At 36.7% G+C, this 16,439-nt stretch overlaps 1 protein-coding gene across 4 annotated transcripts in view; it reads left to right on the forward strand.

Annotated features, from left to right (window-relative positions):
• Positions 1-16,439, forward strand: part of fliI (FLII actin remodeling protein) — a 436,796-nt gene that overhangs the window by 228,658 nt on the left and 191,699 nt on the right. For all 4 annotated transcript variants that reach the window (XM_090376949.1, XM_090376950.1, XM_090376948.1 and 1 more), the window contains 2 exons: positions 7,323-7,508; positions 13,868-13,927. In XM_090376949.1, coding sequence (XP_090233075.1) covers positions 7,323-7,508; positions 13,868-13,927 — 246 coding nt within the window. The remainder of the gene's footprint in view (positions 1-7,322; positions 7,509-13,867; positions 13,928-16,439) is intronic.

Raw genomic sequence — 16,439 nt, forward strand, 5'->3', positions numbered from 1 at the left:
TCTACTCAAAGAGCATGTGCTACTGCACTCCCGCTCCTGACCACTCGGCTACGGAGGCCTTCACGTTTTTTTTCAAGAACGATGCCCTTAATGCGTGAAATGTTGTCTTCTGTCTTGCTCAATGAAGGCCTGCCTGCCCCGATGTCGATCTTCAATGTCAACACAGCCTGCTTTAAATTCATTGCACCAAAAACACACCTGCTTCTTTGTCATCACCTTTTTGTCATATACAGCAACCCGTTCATGGTGAATGTCACTTGGGGAAGACCCTTTTGCTTGCAAAAAGAAAATAACTTCACGAACACCTGTTTTGGACCACACTCGCACAGTAGCCGCTATTTTTGCAACTGGAATCTGCTGCGAGGGGACAGTACCACAATACTGCATTGCCGATCTTTTTGAATGTTATTAACGTGTCTATCTGCCCACCGCGTTTCATCTCATTCCCTTTCACCATTATTAAAAAAAAAAAAAAAAAAAAATGTGTTACCTTACTTTTAGGAAGCCCCTTGTATGTTCCCCTAAAAACATAACTGGTGTACTTCTGAAGGAACATAAACAGATTTTTTTTAAGAAAAGAGAAACAAACACATTGGTTGTAAGTATGAGAGGATGTGACAAATAAATTCCCTAATACAGCTAACTGCACATTTAGCTGTATACTCTTCGATTTGTGTGCCAAATGAATATACAAAAAACTAGCGGCCTATGCATACAGCTAATTTTTTTTTTTTTTGAAATAAAATCATTTTGTGTTCATTTGAAAACTATATTGATGATGTTTTTAGACTAAACCTATCCAGTCAATGACCAGTGGTCAATCTGAAGCAACAGCATATTTGAACTCTAAAATAGAAATATTAAGGAATTGTCACAGACTCATAAGCACGATTGAGTCTCCTAGATCTCTCAACCTTGGACCTGATCCTTGCTAGATCTTGGAATTTCAGGATTCCAAGCATCGAAAGGGAAAAAAAAAAACTGTTTCTGTTTTTATTTTCACAATGGCAATATGATAATCAGATTAGTTTCTTTAAGAATGCTAAATTTTTCCCTTTAGGCAGCTTAAATTTATTAACCTTCACATATGTGTTATTTCATCCCAATAATTTTAAAAGGGTAATTCCACTACCCTATAGGAAACATTTGAATAATGTATCAATATTAGTAGGACAACTGGTTCACACATAAAAATGAAAATTCTTATATTTTTATAATAACAAAATAAAGAGCTTGTTCAGACTATCACGAATATTAAGATTCTACAGAATTATTTAGTTTACCTACATTTTTATTCCCTTCTTCTTTTATACATATGCATTCATTTGTAGTAGATAACCAGAGTCAATAATTTATATTAGTCATTTAAAGTATATTGTAGTAGTAGTAGTAATAGTAGTAGTAGTGGCATGTGATGCAAGAAAGCAAGTGTATGAGCTTATGCAGCATCAGCCAAAAAAAAAAAAAAAAATCACACCATTGCCTCCAAATGCCTGTCCAGTTCCTCCTTAAATTTAATCAACCTATCAACTTCCACAACGACAGATGGAAGTTTGTTCCAGCAATTAACCACCCGCTGGCTAAAGGCAAATTTCCGCACATTTATTCTACATCTGTCTTTTCTTAATTTGAATTTATGCCCCCTTAGGTTCATAATCTGAATAAGTGGAAGGATCCCATCAGAATTCAGCGTGCTCAACCCATTCAAGGCCTTATATACCTCAATCAGATCGCCGCGCAGGTGCCTAGTCTCCAGCCACTGCAATTTGCAAAACTTAAGCCTCTCTTGGTAAGAGGATCCCTTCATTCCCCTCACCAATCTTGTTGCCCTTCTCTGTACACGCTCAAGTAAATCTACATCCTTCCTAAAATGAGGCCTCCAGACCTGTACGCAGTACTCAAGGTGTGGCCTGACCATTGCCTTATACAGAGGGATAATCACCTCCTTTTCCCTGCTAGCAAAATTCCTATATATCATTGACAAAACCCCATGACCTGTTCTGGCAGCCTGTCTGCATTGCTCAGAAAACTTCATATCTGACTGCACAATTACTCCCAGGTCTTTTTCATTTTCTACCACCTTAAGTGTAGCACCACACAGTTGGTACGTTTCTCTGGGGTTACTTCTACCCATATGCAGTACTTTGCATTTGTCAAGGTTAAACTTCAGCTGCCACTTCTTAACCCATCTGCCCAAATTATCTAGATCCTGTTGCAGTAGCACACTGCCATTACTGTCATTAACAACCCTGCCAACCTTTGTATCATCTGCAAACTTCGACATTAAGCCTGATATACCTTCATCAATATCATTGATAAATATACAAAACAATAGTGGACCTAACACCGAACCCTGTGGGACTCCACTAATAACATTAATCCACGAAGAGCAGCACCCATTGATTACCACCCTCTGTCTTCTCCCACTTAACCATCCTTTTATCCATTGTAGCAACTTATGCTTAATACCATTCTGCTCCAATTTGTACAATAGTCTTCCATGCGCAACAGTGTCAAAAGCTTTCCTGAAATCCAAATATATGATATCAAAATTATTTTTTGCATCCAGTTCCTTTGTAACCACATCATAATATCCTATCAAATTTGTCAGACAAGACTTTCCCTTAACAAACCCATGCTGTGTCTGAATTATTGCTGCAGTCTTGTCTAGATGATCCTGCAATGCATCTTTAACCAGTGACTCCATTATTTTACCCGGAACAGAAGTTAAACTAACTGGTCTGTAATTACTCGTGTCACCCTTCAATCCCCCTTTGTGAATTGGGGATACATTTGCACATCTTCAGTCTGTGGGGACCTCCCCTGAGTCCAAGGACTCTCTCATAATTATGGCTAAGGGTTTGCTTAGTTGCTTTGCCGCCTCCTTTAATATAACTGGATAGATCCCATCCACCCCAGGTGCTTTTCTTATGTTTAACTTCAACAATTTCTCCTCCACTTTTCTTTCAGTTATTCCAAAATCATTAAGTATTCTGCTACAATTTGATAACCTTCTGCCATTTTCAAACCTTAATAATTCCTCATGTGTGAATGTAGATGCAAAATACTCATTCAGTTTATTTGCTATCTGAGCAGGATCATCAACAGTCGAACCATCGATGTCAAGTGGACCAATCAGATTCATCCCCTTCCTTTTAGAGTTTATATAAGTAAAGAAATCCTTGCTGTTTTTCTTAGCATCTTTTGCCAAGGATTTCTCGTAATCTGCCTTCGCCTGCCTAACCTCCTTTGTCACCTGATTGGCAGTAAAGTTTCCAGACTGGTGCAATGAAAAGAATACAACTGAAGGTGAAGGAGCTCAAAAATGTTTTTTTTTTTATTTTTATTCAAAGTAGTCACCACCTGATTGGAAGCACTTATTACATCCTTCTAAAAGTTTCTAAAAAGAGTCAGCGAAGACATCCAAAGAGATGATGTCAGTTTAGCGCTTATTTTTCTTTATGTCCTCAACATCTTGAAATCTCTTTAGGTGCTAGATTCGGAGAGTGGGGTAGATGCTTGATCTGTACAATGGCATGTTTCACCATTCAGTGCAGATTAGTGGGGGGGGGGGGGGGTCATGCAACGAGAACCAGCTGCCTTTCTCAAAATTGCAGCCCCACTAGGGAAATGCACTTCAGTAATCTTTAAAGCAACTGTACGTAGAATGCAGCATGTCTCTCTCCCCTTCAGGTACAAATTCCTTGTGAATCACACCCCTGTTTGTTAAAAAACGTGATCAGCATTCATCTCAATCCTGGACTTCTGTAAATGAAACTTTTTGGGCCATTGGTGATGATTTTGAAGTCCATTGCATGCTTGACATTTCATCTATGGGTCGTACTGAAACACCAAACACTCATTCCCAGTGACAATACATTTGAGGAAATTCAGATCTTTTGACAAGTTTGCACGAAGTCGTTTCATGATGACATGCTTCATTGCTTCTGCTCATCTGCAAGGCTGTGTGACACAAATGTTGCATTTTCTTTCCTTTCCTCTAAATCTTCATGCAGAACTGACAAATAATTTCCTTATTCATATCCAACTCATCAGCCATCATTCTGAGAGTCGAATGATGATATCTTTTGCAACTCTGTCCTCATTTCGAGAGCTTGACAGATGCCCACTTCTTGGATCGTTGCAAACATCCTCATGTCCATCTCTGAACTGATTATATGATTCAAACACACCAGTATGACTTAACATCTCATCACCATAAACAGTTCTTAACATTTTACATGTTTCTGTTGCAGATTTTCTCAGTTTTAAGCAAAATGTGATATTCTTTTGTTGCTCCATTGCAAAATCATGACACGGAACATTAATGCTACTAAAGGAACTGGTTGTTACTTGCAACCTATTAGCCTACTGGACAATCTCTGTGCCACCATCTGTTGGAGGAAGTTTGAACTACAACATAACACTTTCATTTATTTTAAAACTCATTGAATGTAACTACAACAGCCAGTCTGGGAACTTTATTGCCACACTTTATATATGTGTATATAAACAATAAAGATGAATATAAATTTCAGCTAGTAATTGGGTATTAGGAATTAGCCATTCCTCTAATTTTCTATATTATTCTATATTTCATCATTATCTTTATCTATTTAACACCATAAGGTGTCCTCTTATAGACATACCAGGATCCCTTACTAAAGGGTCGGGCAGTTACACTCCTGGTTAAATCCCACGTACAATTATATAAATGCTTTCTTCTTTACTTTTCACTTTTTACTATCTAACCCTACTTTTTCATACCTCAAGATCTATTAGAGTAATTCGAGGGAAATTGCGGTACTATTACTGTACTTATCCCTACTTCCTTTCTCCTTATGTTAGCTATAGCTTGCTTTTGTATAAATAAAAAATAATACCATAACAGAAATTGAAAATTATAATTGGCCTTCTTTTTTCCTTTTTATATATAATCGTTTCGAAGGTATCTGTCGGGCTAAAAGTTATCTTGCCTGTTTGCTACTAAATTATAACAAAATTAAATTTAAGATTTGGACACTGATAAACAGGCAGATGGCAATCAGAAACAGATAGCTCTGTTAATTAATGGTAGGATATATTGAGAGGGTTAGCCCTTGAAAAAGTCCCTTTCATTGTATCTCTACACCAATAGTTAACTACATAATCATCATTGTATTATATATTTATATTTTATTACTAATTATATGTTTATTTCCAGGGTTTGGCCTTGTAGGCCTACACGGGCTATTTTAGTCTTTATAAGTTATTTTGGCTTTATGGCCTACCATAAGCTGTATACTGTAGATTTGCTTGAGCATGTACAGAGAACAAGATTGGTGAGGGGAATGAAGGGATCCTCTTACCAAGAGAGGCTTAAGTTCTGCAAATTGCAGTGGCTGGAGACTAGGCACCTTCGCAGTGATCTAATTGAGGTGTATAAGTTCTTGAATGGGTTGAGCAAGCTGAATTCTGATGGGATCCTTCCACATGTTCAGATTACGAACCTAAGGGGGCATAAATTCAAATTAAGAAAAGACAGATGTAGAATAGATGTGCGGAAATTTGCGTTTAGCCAGCGGGTGGTTAATTGCTGGAACAAACTTCCATCTGTCGTTGTGGAAGTTGATAGGTTAAATAAATTTAAGGAGGAACTGGACAGGCATTTGGAGGGAATGGTGTGATTTTTTTTTTTTTTTTTTGGCTGATGCTGCATAAGCTCATACACTTGCTTTCTTGCATCCATGCCACCACTACTACTGTTGTGTTCATATACACGTTCAGCATCTGTATAGTACTTATTGTGCTTTTACTATAATAACTATATATATATATATATATATATACTACTATTTTTCTTATTTATTTTTAATATATATTTTTATTAATTTCTATCCCTCTATTTAATTTTTGGATTAATTGGATTATATATATATATATATATATATATACAGTAAACCCCCGCTATTCGCGGTCGCTGATTTAACATGAAATAAAACCTAAAAAAATGTGAATTTTAAAGCGCCGTGAACATTTTCCACCATAAAAAATCATGGGCGTGGCTAAAATTATCTTTCCCGGTCAAAACAGTGCTCAGTGGGTGGGGGGGAGAGGGGTGACAAAATCGTGAGCGTGGATGTTTCTCGCTAATCCTTGTTCAGTATGTGTTATGCGCTTGTCATGGAAGGTTTCGTCGTTTGCTTTTAATTTATACGCAAATAAATTTATCAATTTATAAATTGATATGCTTACAAAAATAATAAATCTACCGTTTTGCAGTGTAAAACAGACTTTTTCGAGTGTGTTAACGGAAGAAAGTGACTTTATTTGGACAAGTTCTTTCTAACCTGTACAAAAATATGGTTACGAATAACAAGGGAAATGTGAAAAGATCAAAGGTGATGACATTAGCGAATAAAATTGAGTTATTAGATAAAATTTCTAATGGTGAAAGTGTCTCCTCAGTGGCAAAACTTTATAAAATCAATGAGTCAATAGTACGATCAATGAAGAAATTGGAAGAAAAAATCGCCGTAGTGTCCGTGAAAACGTGCTAATTGCTTCAAAAATTTGCTCTGTAACTCATGATGTTAAATTAGAAAAAAATGGAAAAAGCTTTAAATCTGTGGATAGAAGACCGAACTCAAAATAAAATCCCGTTAAGTTCACTCATTATTCGTGAAAAGGCAAAACACCTTTATCAACACTTTAGCGAAACTGGTGATAGCGCTGACGGGATAAGTTTTTTTAGTTAGCAAAGACGCTGGTTTGAAATTTCTAATAAATATTATATTTAATATTAAATTGCTTCTTATTTTCATTTCAATGCCATATGCTTGCATTTCACTATGTACTGTCTATGTACATAGTCATATTATGAAGGTACATATAATACATACGTAGACAAAATTTTAGACTAGTTTTTCTTATATATTTTATACTTTGGAACAGAACCCCTTTATTACCATGGGAGCCATAACTCAGTATTCCCGTTTTCGGTATTTGCGGCATTTCTCAGGAACGTAACCCCCGCGAATAGTGAGGGTTTACTGTATATATATATATATATATATATTAGAGTACTTCAGTATCATTTTTGATTTTACTTTTAACATAACCATTTGCAAAAACTAGAATGGTAAATGCCTTAAATTCCTGTGAATAGATGGCATATCTAAATATTTATTTTTTATTTAAGATGATTCTCACTTCTTATGTTATGGGCATTGCAATTCTTTTATTTAATTTTTATTATTAAATTGTGCATCTTAAATTTAAAAAATATTAAATATGGAAACTGTAATTAACATGTCTTGTGAATTATACTTTATTCTATGCAGCTTGATAAAAAGGCCTGCTCTGCAATACATGCTGTGAATCTGCGCAACTTTTTAGGAGCCCAGTGCCGCACAATTAGAGAAGAACAAGGAGAAGAGAGTGATGAATTCCTTGATTTGTTTGGGTCCGAAATTACTTACATTGAAGGTGGAAGAACTTCTAGTGGCTTCTATACAGTTGAAGAAATGGTGTGATTATGACTCAAATTAAGACTTAAATTACTTTGAGTTAATTTGGATTAAATTTTGTTGGATTATGATTTTGCTTCAAATACACTTCAATGTGTATTGAAGCAAAATTCTTTTTCCAAACTTGTAGTGTTAGTAACCTGGTAGAATTTTTATTTTATAAAATAACACTGCTTAACAAGGATTTTTGTCTTCTTTAATAAACTTTGGTGATTTTTATGACAAGCCCTAACAGAAATATCTGAAATTCCCCTTATATGTCAGTCCATGTTTATTCTCAACTTTCATGAGAGTGATACCTCTCTTTTTGATAAAGAGCAAAATAGTTCTCTTTTGGAAGTAGTTCATTATCAACACAAAAGTTATAGAGTTGGCTAAAAGAGAGAACTGAGACTGTTTTAAAAGTAATTGTTCTTTTTTTTCAGGCTAGAATAGGAATGAAGATTTGTAAATGATTCTTCTCTTCAAGGGCTAGAATTTTTTGATGTGAAAACATCTATGGCAGCACTACAGTAAAATCGATTGGTAACGAGATCTTGTTACGGTAATGGAAATGACACAGTTGATTGGTAACAAAATTTTTACTGTAACAGAAATGGTGCAATTGATTGGTAAAGAAATTTCTTTATGGAAATGATGCAATTGATTGGTAAAGAAATTTCTTTATGGAAATGATGCAATTGACATCACTTCCTATTAGGTGGCTGTTAGATTTTAAATGATGCAAATGATGTGACTTATGTCTGTTAGATTTTAAATGATGCAAATGACGTTACCCTAACAAATCAACGTTTGTGACTGAGTTAGCAATGCTAACTCAGTCACTAACGTTGATTTGTTAGGGTAAGTAGTTGATTCAGTAAAGTAAATTCATACTAAGTTATGGAAATGACGACTCTTTCTAAATGACACTAACTCAGTCACTAGCGTTAATTCAGTAGAGTAAGCAGCAGGGAGTAATATTATGCAAGAATAAAAGCTTCAAAGCCACCGAAGAAGCCTCTCATCGAAAAGGAACGAGTTCAAAAACATGGAGAACGAAAAAAATGCAGACTTTAATAAAATCTGCTTCTCAACATTTTTATCAACATTAACTTTCTAAGTAGCATAAGTAAGTAAGTAAGTTTCGATCAACCTGTTTAAATTTTTAAACATTTTTGATTCAAGAACGCAACAATAAAACAATCACTTTAACAAACAATAACATCTTGCAATAGTTTTTGGTTATGACATCATACTAGTATACAAATGGATTTTGCTAACTATTGAATTGTAAAAATTCCTATAAAAGTATTTCAAAGATGGCTAAAACTCCAGATGAGCGAAATCGAGAGACATATGCAAGGATAAAAGCTTCAAAGCCACCGAAGAAGCTTCCCATGTTGACAAAAGAACAAGTTCAAAAACGTATAGAATGAAAAAAATTGCAGAGTTTAATTTTTAAAAAAATGCGGAGTTTAATAAAATCTGCTTCTCAAGATTTTGATCAACATCAACCTTCTACATTGACTTCTCATCAAGAAGCTGGACCATCGACATCACGTAATTATATTCAAAAACTGCCTGAAGATTTTGATCCAGAAGATTCAAATTCAAATGAATTACCTGAGGATTTTCAATTGATTCCTGAACAGGCTAGACAGAGTATAATGCAACAACCAGCTTCGATTGCATCATCCAAAAAGAAACAAAATCTTATTTCAGCTCCTTCAGCCTATGCAAGAATAAAAGCTTCAAAGCCACCAAAGAAACCTCCCGCGTCGACAGAAGAACGAGTTCAAAAACATAGAGAACGAAAAAAAATGCAGAGTTTGATAAAATTTACTTCAAGAGATTTTGATCAATATCGACTTCTCGTCAAGAAGCTGAATCGTTGACATCACAAAATTATATTCAAGAACTTCCTGAAGATTTCGATCCAGAAGATTTGAATTCAAATGAATTACCTGAGGATTTTCAATTGATTCCTGAACCGGCTAGACAGAGTATACTGCAACAACCAGCTTCGATTGTGTCATCCAGAAAGAAACAAAATCATATTTCAGCTCGATCGCCTGTTGTACACATTCTACGTGTTTCAACAGTAGTCGAGCATGAAATCATTTACAAGAACGTCAAACATGATTGAAACTCCTATAAAGAATTTGAACGACAATTTCTGAAAAATGCATATAGAGCTGTTTGTGATATCTGCAATCGATTATGGTATGAAAATAATGTAAAATTGTGCACTCCAAGAAGTTACCCATTACTTCTCATAGAATTTCCAACTGCAGATGTAATGACTACGAAGGCTTTAGTTGCTCAACAACAATACTTATTTTAATACTTGTTGAGCATCTCTCAAAAATGATTCCATTCCAACATTTTCGAAGAGCAACAGTTTCGTTTATTCTGCTATTCCACATCGTCTGCCTCGATTGGATTTAGTAACTGAGCGACCATTTCTCCTCATGTACCATTCATGCAAATTAGAAGACTAAGACATGGTTTCGGCCAATACGTAATTTTGGACCAAATTATAAACGTTCCTGTAAATGTTAATTCAATGATCAGTCATTTGCTTTGGAGAACAGATGGCGATTATTGCATTAACGTTCATATCAAACAAAAAAATACAGTGCACAAATTGAGTTATTTAATGGGGTTGGTTCATAAATGAGATGTAAGGGTTGTTTGGTCAGAGCCGGACCAAGGTATTCCCGCGCCCGGGCAGAAAGATTTTTTGGCTCCCTTTTACTAAGGATATATATATTTCTTGCCTGATTGTTCTTCTGTTTTTGGCTTCCCTTAAAAAATACTACCCCAGGAAAATGCTCTATCAGCCTGTGCTTTAAGCCGGCACCGGGTTTGGTTAAAGTATCTTACGACTTATTTGTATTGTCTGTATGATATTGAGATTGGCGGTTCATTCTTCAATGAAAACATGGAACACAATGATGCTCCTACACATGATGAAATGAGTAAAGCTATACCTATTGAAGAAAGTTTAGTTGCTCAACAACAAACTCTTTTGTGGAGTGATGACAAATATTTACAAATAGCTCCTGGTGAACGAAATGTTCCACAAAAGTTGCTTTTTGACAAATACGCCAAAGAATTGTCCTTTCCTAGCATTTACCTTGGGCAATATCGAGAGTTTACAGATAATTTAAAAATTACACCGTTTATGATGGCATCAAATGAACTTCATCATTCAGATCAGTGTTCTGAGCTGATCTGAACCAATCATCTTCTTTATATGGACATGAAAATAATAAGACTAAGAACTTCAGATTCATTAACAGTTGCTGTTTAATACGCTGGAAAAGACACTAAGCAACGAATCCATTCTCTAGAATAAGTCAATAACTGCATTATAAGCAACTAGAGTATGTTACATTATCTTAAGTTACCGATATCAATGATCTTTACATTATTGTGCAAATGGAGAAAAGAAATTTTATCGTGGACTGAGAAATGCTATATCCACTCTTGCCCTTCAAGCTGAAATGACCAGGTTGGTGAGTAATCCTCTATTTACAATGCAAGGTACTTTATACAAGTTCATCAGTAAACGACCAGATCTTTCCATTCTAACTTTAAATTGTCGTAGTTTATCTGCTCACAGTAACGATCTCACTGATACAGTCACACAACAATCCAATTTACTTCTACTTTCTGAAACTTTGTTATTTGACTAAATAACAAAGAAGAAGTAAGCATACCTAACTTCGATTGTGTTGTTCAATTCATATCAGAAGATCAACAAGCTGGCAGTGTAGCAGTTTATCATAAGAGAGAAAATTGTACTCATGTTGTTACTTCTCATATGGAAGTGATTTATTGACAAACTGTTGGCAAATCCACGAGTGTTAGACCTGTTGGAGACATTTGTGCAGCTGAATGCCTTCTTCCTGATGGTCAAGCGATATTGTCCGTAGTCATTTACATTTCACCTAACCAAAAGATTGATGACATCATTGAATTCATTCATTCATTTTGTTTTACTTCCTTACACGATTGAAGAAGCTCACTGCTACAACAGTTTTCTCACAAAAAATGCGACTGAATACCAATAATACTTAGTGGAGATTTCAATGTTAATTTTGCAGATTCTCAATCCAAACCTTTGACTGATTTCTTAGAAAATAAATTTGGACTAATGTTAAATACTTCTAGATCTGTATTAACTACTAATCATGGAACTATAATTAATGCTGTGTTTCAAAGACATTTACACTCTTTACAATGTCAAGTGTACATATCATATTTTAGCTGTCACAAACCCATTGTAAGTAAATTACCTATTGAACAAGTATTGCAACCGCAAATTAGCATTAGCATTAGTAGAGGCATATGATGCAAGAAAGCAAGCTTATGCAGCATCAGCCACGCCTCCGTAGCCAGGTGGGAAGGAGCAGCAGTGCGTAGCACACGCTTCTTGATTAGACCGGGGTTCGAGCCCATCACCACCAAATATGGAGGATGCGGAAAGGTCAGGGAATGACCACTGCATATCCCAGAGCAATATGGCCTTAGTTGCTAATGCTCCTAAAAAAAAACACCAAATAACAACAAAAAAAAAAAAAAATAGCAGCATCAGCCAAAAAAAAAACACTCTCATTTCACCCCTTCGTTCGTTCAAAATACTTGCCCAGCTGAGCCTTAAATTTATTTAGGCTATCAACTTCTACAACAAGAGATGGAAGTCTGTTCCACCAACCAACTACCCACTGGCTGAAGGCAAATTTCCGCACATCTATTCTACATCTGTCTTTTCTCATTTTGAATTTATGCCCTCTCAGGTGATTATTCTGAGCAAAAGGAAGAATCCCATCGGCATTGAGCATGCTCAAACCATTCAAGGCTTTATACACCTCTATCAGATCACCTCACCGGTGCCTAGTCTCCAGACAGTGTAATTTGCAAAACTTAAGCCTTTCTTCGTAAGAGCAACCCTTTGTTCCATTCACTAATTTTGTTGCCCTTCTCTGTACTCGTTCCAGCAGCTCTACATCCTTCTTGAAATGAGGCCTTGAGACCTGTATACAGTACTCAAGGTGTGGCCTGACCATTGCCTTATACAAGGGAATAATCACCTCCTTATCCCTGCTAGAAAAATTCCTGTATATCATTGATAAGACACCATGAGCTACTCTTGCAGCCCATCTGCTCTGCTCAGAGAACTTCATATCTACCTCCACAATTACCCCCAGGTCCTTTTCATTCTCTACCACTGTCAGTGTAGGTGCCTCCGTAGCCAGGTGGGCAGGAGCAGCTGTGCGTAGCACACGCTTCTTGATCAGACCGGGGTTCGAGCCCGTGACCACCAAATACGGAGGTGCGGAAAGGTCAGGAAATGACCACCGCATATCCGCGGAGCAATATGGCCTTAGTTGCTAATGCTCCTAAAAACCTAGCCGACCGGGCTAGCCGAGTGGGTAAAGTACCTGCCCGGCAACCCAAAGGTCGCGGGTTCGATTCCCGCCTTGGGCTTGGATCAAAGTACTGCAAAAACCTTGGGAGGTGCAATATGGCCACAGAAGCCGATGCGCCAACAACTATCAAATCAAAAAAAAAAAAAAACTCCTAAAAACCAAATAACAACAACAACAACTGTTAGAGTAGTACCACAGAGTTGATACATTGCTCTGGGGTTGCTGTTTCCCATATGTAGTACTTTACATTTGTAATTTGTAAAGTCATGAAACTGTCAAAAAAAATAAATGCTTTAAAATGTTAAACATGTTCCGATTCTTTTTATACTAAACCTCTTTAACCTTGTCCAAGCCAACGATGTTTTCACATAAAATAAAACATTTTCGTGCGTATAGGGTACACACGCGGCCTTTTTTTTATGATAACCCCAGGCACAAAAGGTATTAGAACCTATAGTACTTAGTACTGTGTATGAGTTGAAGGGATTTTTCATTCTTCAAAGAGACTTCAGAATACATATAGTTTACAGACATTTTACATGCTGATGTCTCACAACTTGAGTTTCCTTGGCAATAATTAAAATCAAACCAACCTATCCTTTTCATTTACTGCTTATCTGATTTGATGTTTCATCAGATATTACTGCTGACTTTGTCAATTTATCACAATTTGCAGTTCTCTTCATTTATTTATTTATTCTTCCAGTAGTTGAATTTGACAACACTTGTAATGCATTAGTTACCTTTACCAGTGACCTATATAAAGGATCATGTAATACTAACATGAGTCATTTCCATTTTCTCCTTCTCTCGTTTAATCAGTTGATTTTTTTGAGACGGACAAGTGAATTGATAATGTAAAGGTTTATTGTATATAAATTAATAGATATATGACTTTATTGAAAAAGTTAAGCTGTTTTTTATTTCTTTTCATTATAGGAATACATTACCCGTTTATATCAGTTACATACAAACAATAGACAGTTGCATATAGAATCAGTAAGTATTTTCTGTTTTATTACTTTCATAATTGGCTTTTCAATGACAAAAAAAATTTTATTGTTTCAGATTTCTAGCAGGGTACACACGCGGCCTTTTTTTTATGTGAACATCAAACACGAGAGGTATTAGAACCTATAGTATTTAGTACCGTGCTTGGGTTGGAGGTTGAGAAAATGAAAGAAGATATTTGTTGACATTGGACTTGAACTTGTGCAGATTGTAATTTTCAGGAAATACGTATGAAGGAAGGTTGTTCTAGAAAATGGCAGTTGAATGAATAAATGAGGAAGATGAAAAGTTGGTTCTGTGGGTTTGAAGTTGGACAGTAAATGGATGTTGGCTGGTGGCGGCACGTGTTCGGACTGTTTTGAAAGAGAGAGCGGGAATTATAGAAGCCAATTCAGAAGAACAGTGCCTATGGAAGTATCTGTAGAAGAGGCATGCAGCAGAAACAGTACGTCTATGAGAAAGCGAGTGGAGAGACTCTGTTAGAGATGATTCATTAATTAACCTAACTGCCCACTTCTGAATGGAATCAAGAAGCCTGAGAGAGGTTTTGGGGGCACCACCCCAGATGTGGAAACATCTGGGGTGGTGCCCCCATGGCAGGGTGGATTTTCGATTTATACAGAGTGAGCAGCTGTTTGGAAGAAAAGGAACGCCAAGAGTGAAAGAGAAAACCAAGTTTTTTAGATGCAGAGGAAGCAATATTTGTAATGTGCTTGTGCCAAGAGAGATTTGAAGTCAGGGTAATCCCCAAAAGAGATATATCATTTTGCCTAGAAATCGGAGTGTCACTAAAGATAAGCATAGGAGCAGAAGAATCCTTTTTGCGAGATATAAGACAAGATTGAGTTTTAGAAGGGTTGAAATCAAATAAGTTGTCTTTGCCCCGCTGGAGAATTACCTGAAGATCGGCATTTAAGGAATTGGCAGCAGATTTTCGAGAACTTGAAGCTGATTGAGCTGGACAAGGTTTCTCAAAATGGAAAGTTGAATGCAATGTGCTATCATCGGCAAAACTATGGATAGGATTTCCAGTCAATGGAAGAAGGTCATTGATATACAAGAGGAAAAGAGTGGGGGAAAGAACTGAACCTTGGGGGACACCGGCATTAGTGGAGAAGTTAGAAGACAGAGAGCCATCTACCATCACCCTCAGTGAGCGATCGGAGAGAAAACTGGATAACCAATTACTAAAAACAGTTGGCAAACCATAAGATGGAAGCTTGTTTAGAAGACCTTTATGCCAAACATGATCAAAAGCCTTTGAGATGTCAAGAGCAACTACTTGTGTTTCACCGAACCTTTCCATTGAATTAGTCCATAAATGGGTAACATAAGCCAAAATATCACCAGTGGATCGACACTGACGGAATCCATACTGGCGATCGTTGATCAGACGGAAGGTTTCTAGGTAGTTTAAGAGTTGGCGGTAATTGATTTCTCCATTACTTTAGAAAGAGTAGAAGTAATTGGATGGGAGGGATTTGTCACCCTTTTTAGGAACTGGCTGGATATGAGCAAATTTCCAAGCAGAAGGAAAAACACCTTTGGAATAAGAAAGTGAAAAAAGGCGGCAAAGAATAGGAGTAAGTTCAGGAGCACAGGTTTTGAGAACAAGTGGAGAAATACCATCAAGTCCTGGAGCTTTCTTCGCATCAAGATTCATCAAAATCCTTCTGATATCCTTTTGACGGAAGACCACAGGAGACATTGAATGGAGCGTTTTGGGAATGGTGGGAGGTGTTTTACCAAAATCATTTATACATGAGCTGGAAGAAAAATGGGATGCTAGTAGGTCAGCTTTATCCTTGGCTGAAGTGACAACAGAACCATCTGGTTTGGACAGAGGTGGGAGCAGAGATGGGCAAAAATTGTGGCCAATAGCTTTGGCAAGAGACCAGAATGCTCGGCTACCATTAGGGCAAGAAGCAAGTTTTCTACTCTTAGCCTGTTCAAACTGTAGTTTGGACTGATTAATAACTGCTTTACAATTGTTGCGAGCTTGGTGTAGGCAGAAAATGAAACTGAAGAATTAGAAATAAGCCAATTACGATATGCAACATTCTTGTCTTGAACAGCCTTGACACATTTATTGGAAAACCAAGGTTTAGATAAAGGACGAGATTTTAAAGTGGATTGTGGGATAAAGGATTCCATTCCTGAAAGAATAATTTCACTGACACGATCTGAGCAAACGTTGACATCAGAAGTTTTGAAATAGTAATCCGACCAAGGAAAAGAAGAAAAGAAGTCTCGCAGGTCATCCCATTTTGCATTCTTGTAATGCCAAACAACACGAGGTTGGGAATAGCCATGAGATAAAGGTTCCATTGGAGAAGAGACAATCACCAAGTTGTGATCTGAAGTGTCTAAAGGACCTCTCACTTCGACCGTGTACTTAGAAGGGTTGTTTGTGAGAAAAAGATCAAGCATGTTGGCTGTATGATTAGGATTGTCCGGTATTCTTGTGGGTAAATGAACAATCTGTGCTAGGTCATTAGTA

This window comes from Mastigoproctus giganteus, chromosome 7, assembly GCF_048544385.1.
Source record: "Mastigoproctus giganteus isolate SK-2022 chromosome 7, ASM4854438v1, whole genome shotgun sequence".
NCBI classification, from domain to species: Eukaryota; Metazoa; Arthropoda; class Arachnida; order Uropygi; family Thelyphonidae; genus Mastigoproctus; species Mastigoproctus giganteus.